At 51.2% G+C, this 13,710-nt stretch overlaps 1 protein-coding gene across 1 annotated transcript in view; it reads right to left on the bottom strand.

Moving 5' to 3' along the window:
* Nucleotides 1–932: 932 nt before the first annotated feature.
* Nucleotides 933–13,710, bottom strand: part of kmt2bb (lysine (K)-specific methyltransferase 2Bb) — a 38,178-nt gene continuing 25,400 nt past the window's right edge. The window contains exons 25-37 of the mRNA XM_061238230.1: nucleotides 12,900–13,017; nucleotides 12,663–12,741; nucleotides 12,309–12,469; nucleotides 11,295–11,462; nucleotides 7,584–10,929; nucleotides 7,375–7,479; nucleotides 5,199–5,314; nucleotides 4,938–5,075; nucleotides 3,744–3,996; nucleotides 3,490–3,597; nucleotides 2,213–2,296; nucleotides 1,544–1,673; nucleotides 933–1,216 (exon numbers count right to left, since the gene is read on the bottom strand). Of these exons, the coding sequence (XP_061094214.1) occupies nucleotides 941–1,216; nucleotides 1,544–1,673; nucleotides 2,213–2,296; nucleotides 3,490–3,597; nucleotides 3,744–3,996; nucleotides 4,938–5,075; nucleotides 5,199–5,314; nucleotides 7,375–7,479; nucleotides 7,584–10,929; nucleotides 11,295–11,462; nucleotides 12,309–12,469; nucleotides 12,663–12,741; nucleotides 12,900–13,017 (5,082 nt within the window). The 3' untranslated portion in view covers nucleotides 933–940. The remainder of the gene's footprint in view (nucleotides 1,217–1,543; nucleotides 1,674–2,212; nucleotides 2,297–3,489; nucleotides 3,598–3,743; nucleotides 3,997–4,937; nucleotides 5,076–5,198; nucleotides 5,315–7,374; nucleotides 7,480–7,583; nucleotides 10,930–11,294; nucleotides 11,463–12,308; nucleotides 12,470–12,662; nucleotides 12,742–12,899; nucleotides 13,018–13,710) is intronic.

Genomic DNA, 13,710 nt, shown 5'->3' with positions numbered 1-13,710 from the left:
ATATATATATATATATAAACAGAAAGAAAAAGACAGCACAAGATTCGTCGGCGTTCTTACAAGATTGTCTTAAATGTACAATGCTACTCCCACTATCTGTTGGGCTTGGACGAACACGCGCGAGGGACGCGTTGATTTAGCACCATTGAGGCCCTCCAACAGGCCAAGGGAGGGGACGCGAGGAGAGAGCCCCATACACACTGCACAGCAGCAGAATACGCTCCGAAAACAGGCCACAGATAAATGTGCAACCGCAGAGATGGAGATGGTGTGGGTGATGAACAGGATATCTATAAAAAAAAAACATGTTAAACGGGGAGGGAGGGGTGTTAAAATGATGCCTGTGTCTGTCTCTTTGATCACAAGCCAGATAACAGGCAATTAGGAGAGCGTCATTATCAAATTCAGCCGTGAAACACTGCCCCGTGTTTTTTCCAACAGGTAGAGAACTCAAGAGAACAACCAGCCATTCCGCCTGTTCCCCCGGCAGACTGACACAAACCTCTCTCTGACTACTGACCTCAACATGTCCATTGCTAGCGCAGATGTGTTTAACAGAACGTGTGCTGACGGTTATGGTGAAACACACACACACACAAAAATAGTGGTTTCAACCAGCATCCTCTCCTCCAAGAACTCCTGTCAGCTGACATCCTCTGGCCTGCAGTGTACGGGATGTCTTCATCCCCTGCGCCCCCGCCCCGTCTTTCGCACCAACATGACATATAACGGAAGACACTCCTTGTACTGTACGGGCCTGAAAGCCAGACTGAGGAGCTGGACGTGTTACAGGCCAGCAAACTCGTTGTACAGGCCCGCCCACCCCTATCCACACTTCCCTCCTAAAGTCTACTTCTCCTGTGGCCGCTTGCCCTCCTCTCTCCCCTGAGAAATCCAAGGTTTCTTGCCGTAGTTCCCACTGTCCCCCCCCCCCCCCCCTTTAATTGAGGAAGCGTCGACAGCGGCGGGCACCACAGTTGCACATGAGCTTGTTGCTGGCGTCCTCGATGGGGAACTTATAGTCGTAGGTGAGCTCTTCGCCGCGGTAGATCTTGCGCAGGGCGAAGATGACGATGTGCTTCTGGCCCTCCACGTTGATGACGCGCGAGTAGCAGTTGGGCTCGCAGGAGTGGTTGATGAAGCGCGCCGCGTTGCCGTGCATGGTGGCGTCCACCACGTCGAAGTCGTCGATGCGGAACATGTAGCAGCCGATGCCCTGGGAGGGAGGAAACGGCGGCTTAACGACTGCCCACTAACACTGACTCCCCACCCCACGGAGTCACACTGCCCATTGACACTCACTCCCCACCCCACTGAGTCACCCTGCCCATTGACACTGACTCCCCACCCCACTGAGTCACCCTGCCCATTGACACTCACTCCCCACCCCACTGAGTCACCCTGCCCATTGACACTGACTCCCCACCCCACTGAGTCACCCTGCCCATTGACACTGACTCCCCACCCCACTGAGTCACCCTGCTCCACCCCCCCCACCAAGGAACAGATTCAGGCTAAAATGTGAAATGAGGGGCGGACTCACCTTGCCGTCGTAGTACTTCTCGCGCTTGTCCGTCAGCACCGAGCGGATGACGATGCCGGAGTACTCGATCACCATCTCTCCCGCGTCGATGTTTCGCTTGCAGAACAGTCCTCGCCCGTGGATGGCGGACCTGAGAACCGCGGGGGGGGGGGGGGGGAGGGAGGGAGGGAGGGAGAGAGAGAGAGAGACATGCCATCATGCTTGGTAATGAGCACAGCAGCTGAAATGGCTTTCACTTTCCATTTCCATTTCCATTACATTACATTACATTACATTATTTGACAGACGCTCTTATCCAGAGCAACGTACAGTTGATTAGACTAAGCAGGAGACAATCTTCCCCTGGAGCAATGCAGGGTTAAGGGCCTTGCTCAAGGGCCAAACGGCTGTGCGGATCGTATTGTGGCTACACCGGGATTAGAACCACCGACCTTGCGTGTCCCAGGCATTTACCTTAACCACTACGCTACAAGCCGCCCCATGGCCCCATGGCCCCATTCCCTTGGCCATGGCCTTGACTGAGACATCTGGCTGCAATACATCTGGCAGCCAGCACCATAGACGCACAAAAGCGCACCAAATCAATTTGAGGAGTTGATGCGCATGCTTGAGAAAGAGCGAGGGGAGACAAACGGAAGAGGAGAGGCTTCCGGGTCTCCGGACACACACCTGTACACTCCCACCGCCTCCTTGGATGTCCTCTCCAGGTGACGGAAGCGCATGGCCATGGGCAGCTCCAGGCTCGTGGCACGCCTGTGGGAGAGGGACAGCTAATCACAACCCGGACATGAAGGAACTGCCTTTAAACCAGAAGCTTTATTTAAGGACCCAAACCACTTTGGGGGGGTTGTGTGTGAGATGGGTAGGGTTGAAGCCATACTCAGCGACCCAGGAGGCTCGCAAACTGCCTGAAATCAGGGCCTTCCTCTAGAGTGGGGACAAGTGAAAGCCACGGCGCACAAACTCTGCTTCGTCACAGAGCAAATGGCTTCTGATCAGTGAAATGACAGAGGGACTTATGCAGGTCCAGAATAGAGGAAAGCTCTTTAAATGAAGTCCTCCTCAAACAAAATAAGACCATAAGATAAGTAGATACCGCGTTCACAGTAATGGGACGGACAGAAAACCTGAAAACATAATGCCGGGGCAGAGGCAAAAAAACAACAGATTCCTCTGAATTCAGTAGGGAACTTAACGGCCCCCTAAGTACGGTTGGTTTCAGCCATATAAAATGCAGGATATTGCCGCCTTGAGGAAGAGGGAGGTATGCAGTTGTTACCAACTTCTGAACCACATTAACTTTACACCAACTTTACACCTAAAATATATATATATTTTTTTTTTTTCCCCTCTTAAAAACCACCCCCCACCGTGCTATTTTCCTTTTTTTCTAGTTCTGGAGCCCTCAAGACCAACTAAACCCGTTTCCTTTTGACTTCCAGGTACCCAGGATGCAAAACACAGTACAACAGAAAACAGGTCCTGACAGGTCCTTGAGACTACTGTTTGTTACAACCCATAAGGAATAGTTTGCGAGCAACTGGGTACTGACAAACTGTCAAAACTGAAATTGAGTACTGGCTGAAATTGAGTATTAACTGAAATCGAGTCCTCAAAAATATTAAAAGTAATGTTAACCTTACAGACACGGTTTTTCAATTGTAGTGCCCTAAATAATACTTAAAAAACATGGTCAGAAAAAAGCGGGGGAAATAACTGCCTGGATGAGCATCTTCTGCACAGACAGTGCAGACAGTTTTATTATTCCATTAAGTCTATAACGGATTATTACTTCCGTAGCGGAGCAGGGGCTGTTACACACACTGTTTTTGTGAGTGCATTTCAGCGCAGCCCTACATTTAAAGAACCAGCGGCTTTGTGCATCTGCCCTGGTTTGTGCGTGCGGCACACGTCTCCTGGGTCTTGAGACATGAAGGACATCTGACCTGGTGGACTTGAGAGGAACCTCGTCCTCCTCCTCGTCGTAAGGGCCATTGTCTGGCAACTGCCTATGCTGAGAGGCCAGGAAGTTGAACATGTCAAAGGTGGACTTCCTGCGAAAGGCAGAGAGGAAGAAAAACAGGATGAGACTCAGATCTTTTGGCGGCTGAACAATAACCCCACACAGGCTGCGGTAGTTTGGACGGCTTGACGATTCCTCCCGAAACGACCCAGCGGGGTCCTCCCGAGGTCTGCTCACCTCATGTGGACCTCCGAACGGGCGCAGCCGCTGGGGTTGACCGGCAGCTCCTCCTCCTGACTGTCCTGCTTGTGGAAACGGAAGACGTGGCGCTGGCAGAGGTTGGCGCCCTCTAGCTGCTCCACCAGGAACAGCACGGCGTCGTGGAGCATGCCCAGCACACGCGCCCCGCTCATCCCCGCGAAGGACAGCTGCTTGAGCCGGACGGCCGCACGCGCCTCCTGGACCCCGTCGATCACTGCCTTCCAGGCCACTGAAAGTGGGGGGGGGGGGGAGACCAGGAATGCCGTCACGCAACGCAGTCACTCGCAGCACACCCCACTAGGATAGCCGCCATTTTGTGTTAGCCCTTTCAGACTTTGTGACTTTTCAACCAATCAAAATGACTGTATACTATAGCTTTGAGCCCCTATTAAAACCCAACTAAATCCTCTCAATGTTCTCCGTTTTCTCAGCCAAATCCAAACCCCCTTGGGACTTGGGTGGAGCCACTTTGTACTGGGATTGGGACTGAAGGGAGTAACACCCGCTAATTCCCCATGATAATTCCCTTCACTGCAAAGTACTCTGAAATCAAAGATGCCCATACAGTGCCCTGAAAAGGTAGTTGCCCCCTGATGTCCGTTATTATTGCATATTTGTCCCACTAAATAGTTTCAGCTGTTTAGACAATTCAAGCTTCTCATTCACCCATTCATACACACATTCACACACCAACAGCGATTGGCCAGGCACCAAACAATTTGTCAGGAGAATTTGGGGGTTAGGTGCCTTGCTCAGGGAGACTTCAACACAAAACGAATCACCCATGTGATCCCACTTAAACATAATTGATTGCGTAGTAATAACCACAAACGCTTACAATAATTTGACATCATATCGCTGGAGAGCAATTTCAGTCAACTCTCCTTTGCAGAACTGCTTTAATTCGGACAAATTAAGCATGAAGCATGATTTTTGAGCATGAATTGCTCATTTCAGGTCCAAGCACAGCATCTCTATTGGGTTCAAGCCAGGGTAATCCAAATCGTTTATTTTTAGCCACTGTTATCATTATTGAACCAGCTGTCTAAATAACTTCCTTTCCCTTGCGTTGCACCAGAAATTGTTCGGAAGAGTCACGAAACGGACCGTGGGCCGGAGCCCCCTGGCTGCTACCAGCGTGTTCCCGCAGGGCCTGTCCCCCGCGCATACCCTCGATGCTGTCCGCCTCCACGCTGAACCCATCCTCGCTGGTGATCTCGAAGCGCAGGTGTGGCTGGTCCCTGCAGGGCGGGCACTCATCATCCAGGTCCGGTGGCGGCATCTCGTCGTCCGAGCTCGAAACTGCACCTGAGGGGGCGGGGGGCGGAGGGCGGGGGGGCCAGAGCTGAGATAAGAAGCACATTTCGGGCCCAAACGCCCTTCCAGCTGGGCCACATCCCAGAACTCTGGGTTTTAAACGGTCTCACCGACCTGAGTACTTGTTCCAGTCGGTCAGTGCGTTACGGCCCACGCCCTCCCAGGCCTGGGGTCTGCTGTAGCCAAGATCACCTCGGGACGCAGAACCCAGTCGATCCCAAGGTCCCGGCCTGGAACAAAAAAACACCCCACAAACCACAGTGAAACCTCGTCAGAAAACACCCACACGAAAAAAATCCCCTGGCCAGGAACTTAAAAATAACAGACATTGACATTTTTTTGTAATCTAGAAAGTGTTTTTCTTTTCTGGTTTTTTTCATTTTCAATCCAGACAAGCTGGATATGAAGCAATACCTTTTCATACCTTGCTCAAGACAAAGGCATACAACTGTACAACGAAAGAACCCCTGCTGTAAATGAGACCCACAACTTCTCTGACCATGGCACTGCACCTCACGCAGCTGAAGCAATGCTAGCAGGAGAGGAAGTGAAAGATGTCATCGATGCACTGATGAGATATAGACCTACACTGGAAACAGCGTGTCAAGGGAAATTCACAAGAAAGAGAAGTAGATTTCCCCTAAAAGCCAGATGTCCGCCACTCATCAAAACTAGACGTCTAATGAACCGCTACTCCGTCTGTTAACGTTCTGTGCTCTCTGTCTATTATGCAACCACAAAATCATGACAACTGGTAAACACAAATCTGTAGTCATAACAGCTCACAGGCTCACAGGCTAAATAGATTGCATCAAAGATCACATTAAATGTATTACATAAATAAATAGGGTGTTTTTTTTTTTATTAGGGAACCTATTTAAACAATCTGAGCAATATTGAAACGGTGACAAAACCTGGATGTGAGGTCTCAGTTCACTGGGGCTTATGCGTGGGGAGTTTGCTCACATCCTGTGCCAAGTCTAGGGTGAAAACTACCAGCAGAGTCACTACTCAGTCTGCGCTGAACAAATAACAGCACATTAAAACGGAGCGTTGGTCAGTGCTCCAGTGTAAAACAGCGATTTTTGGACATGCCTTTACGATTTCGTGGATACCCCTAAGAAATGAGAAATTCTGACAACAAATTGTCTGTACTTAAAACGAAGAGACACATCGCAAACTTATAAATCAGGCTAGCTTCTAAGTCCTGTGCTAAAACAACAACCTACATACACACCGGCCCTTTCTGGATAAGATTGGACACCCCTGTTCTAAAGGAACACTTAAATAGCTACTTAACCATAAATAGTTTAAATTAGCTGACGTTATAGTAAGTGTAAGTGCCAGCTATTGTTATTCTAGTATTTTTGTATTGAGTTTCTTTGCATGCCGTGTGTATGGTCGCTTGCAAGGATGTGGGTCACGTGGTGTTGGTGGTAGAGTCAGCTGCTCTCCACCGGGTGTTTCTCATTAATTAACTGAGAGGGTGAGGGGGGAAGTCTCACTTTTGCTGACCGGTTTGAACGCTTTGAACGCTTTTGATCGCTCAACACTAACAAATTAATTGTTTTCTAAACTTTGGGAAGTTGTTTCACTGTGTGTTTTTATCAGCAATAAATATGTAAAACGCAACATCTTTGGAGCGAAGATTTGTTGACAGCGCGTCCGGCAGGTAAAGTTTTCCCCTGCTTAGCCTCTCGGCGACTATAGTTTCACGTTTTTCGATAGTCGCTCTACAGTAAGCATGTAACTTAGTCATTCTAGCTAGCTAGACATGTTACGGCTTAAGATCATATTGTTAGCTAAATGTAAATGCATATAACATAACACGTGTAAAATGCACATTTTCTCTTTAGGCTACTTAATGCTGTTAGCTAATAGTAAAAGTTGCATTTTGAATAATGCAACTGCTTTTGTTGCCACTGTATTGTTACCTTTTATCCCTGTGTCTCGTCCCGTTTCAGGACGTTGTTTTGAATTTCATATGAGAATAATTGCCAGTGAAGGTTACATGCATACCAAGTATTAATTTGACCCCCCACTGTAAAATCTAAGGCAATGAATCATACACAAACAAAAAAAAAATCTTCAATGAAATGTTTGCCCTCAAAAGACATGGAAAACTAGAAATTAAATTGAGCCCTAATATGCTAACATCAGCTGGCTCTCCATCAAGGAGGATCATCACAGATCTTCATCACAACTGCAGCAGATCCCTGCATGTACTTCGGCAGGGCTTTTTTTGCAAAAACAAACTAAAACTACATGCACCAGTTTTTCGCTCCCAAACCTTGTGCTTTCGGGGTCACTGTGACGCTCCTCCTTTGGTTTGTCCAAGTCCAGTACCCCCTTCACGGTTGGCGTTTTGATACGGACACCCCCAGACCTGCTGAGACTGCACCAAAAAATGTTTTTGCCATTACACAGATGTTGAGTCTGGCCTGTTCTGATTCTGAATTCAGTCCAACCCGTTCCCACTGCTACATTCCCTCTACTCACCTGGCGGCTGCACTGATGGCCTTCTGTGGCGGCAGCTCCTCCACAACACTAGGGGGCTCTATCTCAACAAAGTCTGTCTTCGATTTCTTGGTGGCGATGCGGTCCGACAGCGACGAGACCCTTTTCATGCGGACCTGGGACCGGGGCTGCAAAGCGGCAGTCATGGGAGTTGCGATGGTCGGAGGTTCAGGTTCAATAAAAAGGCCTGGGGATAGCACCACAGAACTCAGGGCCCGTACCCTGCTGTGGCCGGGTGAAGCACGGATGCGGGAGGTACCCGGTAACTGGGCGATTCGGTTGGGGTTGAAGTTGCTGGCCATGGCTTGGTTGATTATGGCTTGGGCGCTTTCGTTCCTGCTGGCAGTGCAAAGCGAGGACCTGCCTCGGCCTGCAGGGGGCTGGGGGGAGGTGGCTGGCCAGAGAGACGGGTTGAGGCTAGCAACTGCTTTGGTTCTCTTAGTAGTCGGAGTGGCCCTCTTTTTCCTAGGCTTCTTAACGCCAGGCACAGTTTCCTTAGAAGATGATCTTGGCTTTTTCCCAACGAGGACATCAGCAGCAGCTAGTGCCCCATTGGTGCTGTAGGTGATGAGGCGGGTGGTTGCGGCGGGACTGTGGACTATCTGTGGGGATAGCGCAGGGGTCACCACCCCAGGGGTCTGGGTGGGGGCAACAGGGCCAGTGCTGGCGGTCATGGATCCCGCAGCAGCAAGGGTGGCAGAGAGTGCATTACTCTGAAGGAGACTGGCGATCTGGCTGACACAGCCGTAGGACGGTGCGTTTGGGCTGGGCAGGTGGAAGGTGTTGCTCTCTGGGTTCTTGACGAAGATCTGGCCCATGCGATTGACCAGCAGCACATGCGGAGTAGAGTCTACACCCACCTCCCGTACTGTCAGGATGGCGTGACCTGGAACGGCGGGGCTCAGAATGGGCTGCTGAGGCTCCAGTGCAGGCCTGGGGGTAGAAAAGTTGATGGAGAAGGTGTGGCCCCTAGAGACGTCCTTTGGTGCGGATGCAGAGTTGTAGCCATTCATGAGGACGGGAGCAGAAGCAGGGGTCTGATGGGGTGGTGCGGGGCAGAATGTCTGGCACTGGGTGGCCTCCCTTACTTGGAAAGTTAGACCTTCAGTGAAAGTGGTGGTGGACGGGGAGGAAGACACAACGGTAAAAGACGCGGATCCTGCCGAGAGAGACTGCGTTGTGAACACCGGAAGTGGCACCGTCCCGTAGGATCCAATGGGCATCCCAGAGCCCGGCACTATCGACACCGTTTCCTGCCGAGGCTGGAAACCAGAGGAAACGTACGGGAGGCCTCCAACGGCAGGAGCAGGAAGTCGTGGTTCTGCATGAGACAAGACGGCACGGAAACTCTCCATAGGCGGCAGAACCGTGTTCCTTTGAGCGGGCTGCAGGGGCTCAGGCATTGCATCAAGGCTTGGGACGGGGGCGGGTTTGAAGGTGAGCACAGAGAGTGCCGGTGATGGGTGGGCCTGCAGGTCTGTGGGAGCATGGCTTATAATGGGAACTTCGTTGGGCAAGAAAGAATCCCTCTCTGCATTCTGGCTCCCGTTAACAGGGGCAGGTAAAGCTGGAGGGTTTTCCGCGGGTTCCGGCAGACTGTTCAGGTAGACCTCGGTGCCATCCTTGGCGGAAACAAAGTGCCCACTGCTGGGGTCCAGGAAGATATCGCTGGGGATCTGCACTGAATTAGCCTCCATTGGCGGTCCCTCCTGGACGGTCACCAAATCGGTCAGAGAGGCGTTCGGAGATGGAAGATCGTGACACTCCTGGACCAGGATCCCCGCAGATAAGTCTGAGTTTGAGCCGTCCGTCATTAGCATGGCCTGCTCCATTGACTCCACTGCAAGGCCCTCTCGCGGAGCATAAGACTCCACGAACTCCGTGGTAGGTTGGTGAAGCTCAGCGGGTCCCTTCCGCAGGCCCTCTTCTGCCGACGACGGCGCATCTTCGAACACGGAAACCACACTGAGCGACTGCAAGGACCCAGAGCTTGCTTCCAAGTGGCAGTACCCGGGGGATGGGTGCACCTCTGAGATCTGTGCTTGAGCACCAACGGAAGGCGGTACGCTGTTGAGCGAGAAGCCGAGACCGTCGAATGCTAGACTGGCATGTGGCTGCATGGAATCGGGTACCTTTAGGTTGGTGGGGAACAGGTAATTGAATGGCGCCTCCAAATATGGAGAGGCGCCATCTTTGTCCATGTTCCCTGACAATTTGTCCAGCGACAGAGCATCAGAGGACGGGCTCGTGGAAGCCAGGCTGGGATCCGGCAGCCCATTGCTCCGCCTCTCCTCCAGGGGTGGGTTCTGAGTCTGGCTATGGCCTGAGCTCTTCAGGTTGCGGGCGACCTCACTGGTGGCTATGCTTGCATCACTGTCGGTGCCGTCGTCCACGCCGTCCAGCTGGGGGATGGAGGCAGAGGGAGCCGGTGGGGAGGTCTGCGGAGGGGCAACGCGAGCGACCACTGTGCGGGAGAAGTCGAAGTAGTTCTCCATGTCCTCATCAGACGAGGTGTTGCCCCACTCCTCCTGTGCCGAGGTGGTTGGGCAGGGCAAGGCCCTTATGTGGGTTGTCCTCTTGGCCTCCCCTTCCTCGTATTCCTCTGGGTTCTCCTCACCCTCCCCTTCCACCACAATTTGGGCGCCACAGTGCATGGCTACGCCCTCGTTCAGCAGGGTATCGTCAAACTCAAGCTCTGTGTTCAGCACCGAGTCCACCATGAACGGCGTGTAAGGGAAACCCTGACCCGAGACAAGGCGGGAGCCCTTCCCCGGCAAGGCCGTCCCATTAGCCGACGTGAGATCCTTCAGCTCTGGCGAGGCCAAGAAGTTGAGCGGCATGTCAGCCGAGTCCGGCTGGCCCAGGTCGAGGCAAGGCACCCTGGGTCTTGGGGAGACGTGCAGGGCAGAGGACGTGGAGAAGCCATCGGGGACGGATAACGGGGGGCTGGCAAGGCCATCGTGCCAGGCGGGCGGCCGGGGAAAGAACCCTGAGGTAGAGTGGGCCGCTGCAATCCCAGGAACACGTGCAGTGGACGAGGAGGAGGAGGAGGAGGTACTTCGGCCCCCGGCAAGCCAGACCGAGGGAGAGGTCAGCAGGTTTTCAGTAGCACCGAGTGGAAAGAGAGGGGTGGTGACCGGGGACGTTTTGGGATGCAGAGATCCACCAGCGCGCAGGGTGATTGGTCCTGAGGGAGTGCCGTGGGGGGGGGAGGAGATGTGACAGCGGGAGCCAGAGCTATGGGAGTGGGGGCTATGACGCCGTGGCCGGCGGGTCTCCTCCAGGTCGCTGATGGTCAGGATGTGATGCGATTTGGACAGGGCTGTACCTGTGAGGGACAGGAAGGAAGACCAGTAAGAGCATAGCTCACATTCACCACAATCCAATATGGATCTAAAAGTTACGCAATCCAAAGTTCAACACATTTTCATCAGTGGGGCGACAGACATGTGTCACTGAAACGCATTTGTCCATATATCATGCGTTACTGCATAACATTTTAGCAAATATTATCGACACAGAATATAATCTATAAATGCTCTAATCTACGAACACCCTGCCACTAATTCGTACAGTTAAACTTGCAGTTATGCTTGGCTAATGATGGAAACAAGAAACTGAGCCAGGTGGCCTTCAGGAACAGGGTTCCTCAGCCCTGTTCTGTATGACATCAGCACAGGACCTAAAGGGTACCTGGGGAGGGGAGAGGACGGAACATCCCCCCCGCTGGTCTCCGGGGCTGGGGGTAACTCGGAACTTTGGGGCGAGCCCCCGGGTCCGGTTTGGAGAGGGGGGAGGGAGTGCTGGGGGGTGCTTCACCCAGAGGAGGGGGAGCCACCTCCACATCCTGCGCATCTGTTTCTGTTGGAAACATGAGAGGATGGAAAAAGGCTTTGTATTTCAAATAAAAGGAATATTTCTGCAGCAAGATGAATTGTGTGATGTCAACATGATTGCAAGGAAGCTAGCAAAACAATAGACAGAAAGAAGCAGAAAAAGAAACAAGCTCAGTTAGCTGGTTAGCTCTAGCTTAATCACTTGCGTGTATTTTTAATTTAAATAACATGTTTTTTTGTCTGTAATAAAAAAAAAGTCATTTAAATTCAAGATACACGCAAGTGATTAAGAAAGAATAAACGGCTTTACAACAGCTACTGTATGGTATTTTTTATGTTGCAGCCAATTCCATTTTCAGTTCACGTACTGAGAACTAAATGCAAATGGCACAGACTTCGGCCCTGACTGGATTTCAAAAGGCTTAGTCTGGTAAACGGCCATGACATTCCCAAGGAAATGAAAAGGGAAACATTCCAAATCACAAATCGCACTAAATCAAGCGAAACTGTGGTGTAAAGAGACACAAAAACAATGAGAGCTAAAGAACTAAACCAGCCGTAGGAGGCTTAATTGTAGCGGCCTGGAACTTAGTGGTTAAGGCAAGGTCGGTTTGATCCCCGGTGGAGCCAAAATAAGATCCCGAAGGCCCTAAAGCCTGCATTGCTCCAGGAGGATTGTCTCCCGCCTAGTCTAATCAACGGTATGTCGCTCTGGATAAGAGCGTCTGCCAAATACCATTAATGAAATGTAATGTAATTGCACAACTGTCCGTGATAGACCGTATTCTCTTCCTCAGGCAGCATGCCCGGTATGGGGTGAAACGATTAAGCATTTGGCTGCCAGAAAAGAGCCAGTTTCCGAGAGGCTCACCGGCGTGCGGACTGGTGCTGTGGGCGATGGTGCGGTTTTCCCCCTGGTCGGGGGTCTCCTCCACGGGCCTCTCCTGAACCGGAGGCCGGACCTCCCTCACCTTGCAGGTGTACCTGCAGCGTCGGCGAGGGTCCACGGTGCTCCAGTACCAGCGAGAGCACCTGAGGAGGTCAAAGAGGAAGGGACAAGAAGGAGAGGAGGGGGGAGTGGAAATGGAGAAGAATTATTATAATTTCTTTTATAATACCAAAATACCCGTCCATACTGGAGAACCTAAAAGTGTGAACATGGGAGAAAATGGCTGACAAATACAATACGTGTACCTTGTAGTTGGTATCAGAGAGAGACACTTACTGATAACCCACAGGAAAGAGCTTCCCTTGACAGGCTGAAAGCTCGGACAGCACCCCCAGCTTGTCAATCTGCAAAGAGCCTGGACACAGAATATGAGAGAAAGGGAGAGGGGGGGTAAAGGCCACTGCTGACCGCATGAAAAAATCCCAATTTCACTGATTTATGCAGTAAAGGTGAGGAGGAATAAGAATCCGGGCACAGGCCTGTCCAGTACGAATAAACCCACTCGCCACTCACCGATCATCATATTAATGGACTCTGGCTCCAGCCCAGTCAAGAATTTCCTGCGGAGGCTGATCCCTTCGAAATCCACATATACTCTCCGAAGGACTTCGAACCCTTGCCCAGTGACCATCTGTAACAAAGAAAAAAGATGAGAAATGCAATACACTATAACAGCAAAGACAGTCACAGAGTAATGCTGTGGATTACAGAACATTAAAATTGAGAACAAATGACTACTGTCAATCAAGGACACAAAATAGCATGTTCACAAATTATGCTAATTGTCTAACTTCATGGCACCATGGTAACTATGCTAAATGTGTAACTTCATGTAACTTCATGCCACCAGAGCAGGACACCAATAAATAACAGTTGTAGTCATTTGCTTTTGAACCTGAAAGGCATGAACAACATGACAGCTAGTTATTCTGAGAGTCCTCCGTTTCGGTCGATTTTGGCACGTACAAAATTAAAGACCTTCCACATTTCACAAGCACACGTCATATTTGCTTGGACAGTCTCTGGTTGTTGCAGGCTAAAAACAGGCTGCTGAGCATCTAGAGCTGAGTTCTGTCAGAGAGCTTTTGACAGGCTCTCCCACAAGCAGTAACACAGAACAGTGGTTATTTCTGCATTTTGGCTGCATCCGTGCCGTCAACCGCTGCCTGGTGTCCATTTCTGCGCAAGTACTCTGATTCGTCACACGTGACCTTGCATATATGCGGCGGCAGCGGCGCAATGCTGTGGTCAGGGAGCCCACCTTACAGCTGAGAGACAGCAGGGGCGCTGCCACCATGCTCTTGAGCAGGGTACAATAACTCCA

The sequence above is a fragment of the Conger conger genome, chromosome 1 (genome assembly GCF_963514075.1).
Source record: "Conger conger chromosome 1, fConCon1.1, whole genome shotgun sequence".
In the NCBI taxonomy this organism is placed as follows: Eukaryota; Metazoa; Chordata; class Actinopteri; order Anguilliformes; family Congridae; genus Conger; species Conger conger.
The sequence above is the reverse complement of the archived record's forward strand: the minus strand, read 5'-3'. Positions and strand labels throughout refer to the sequence as shown.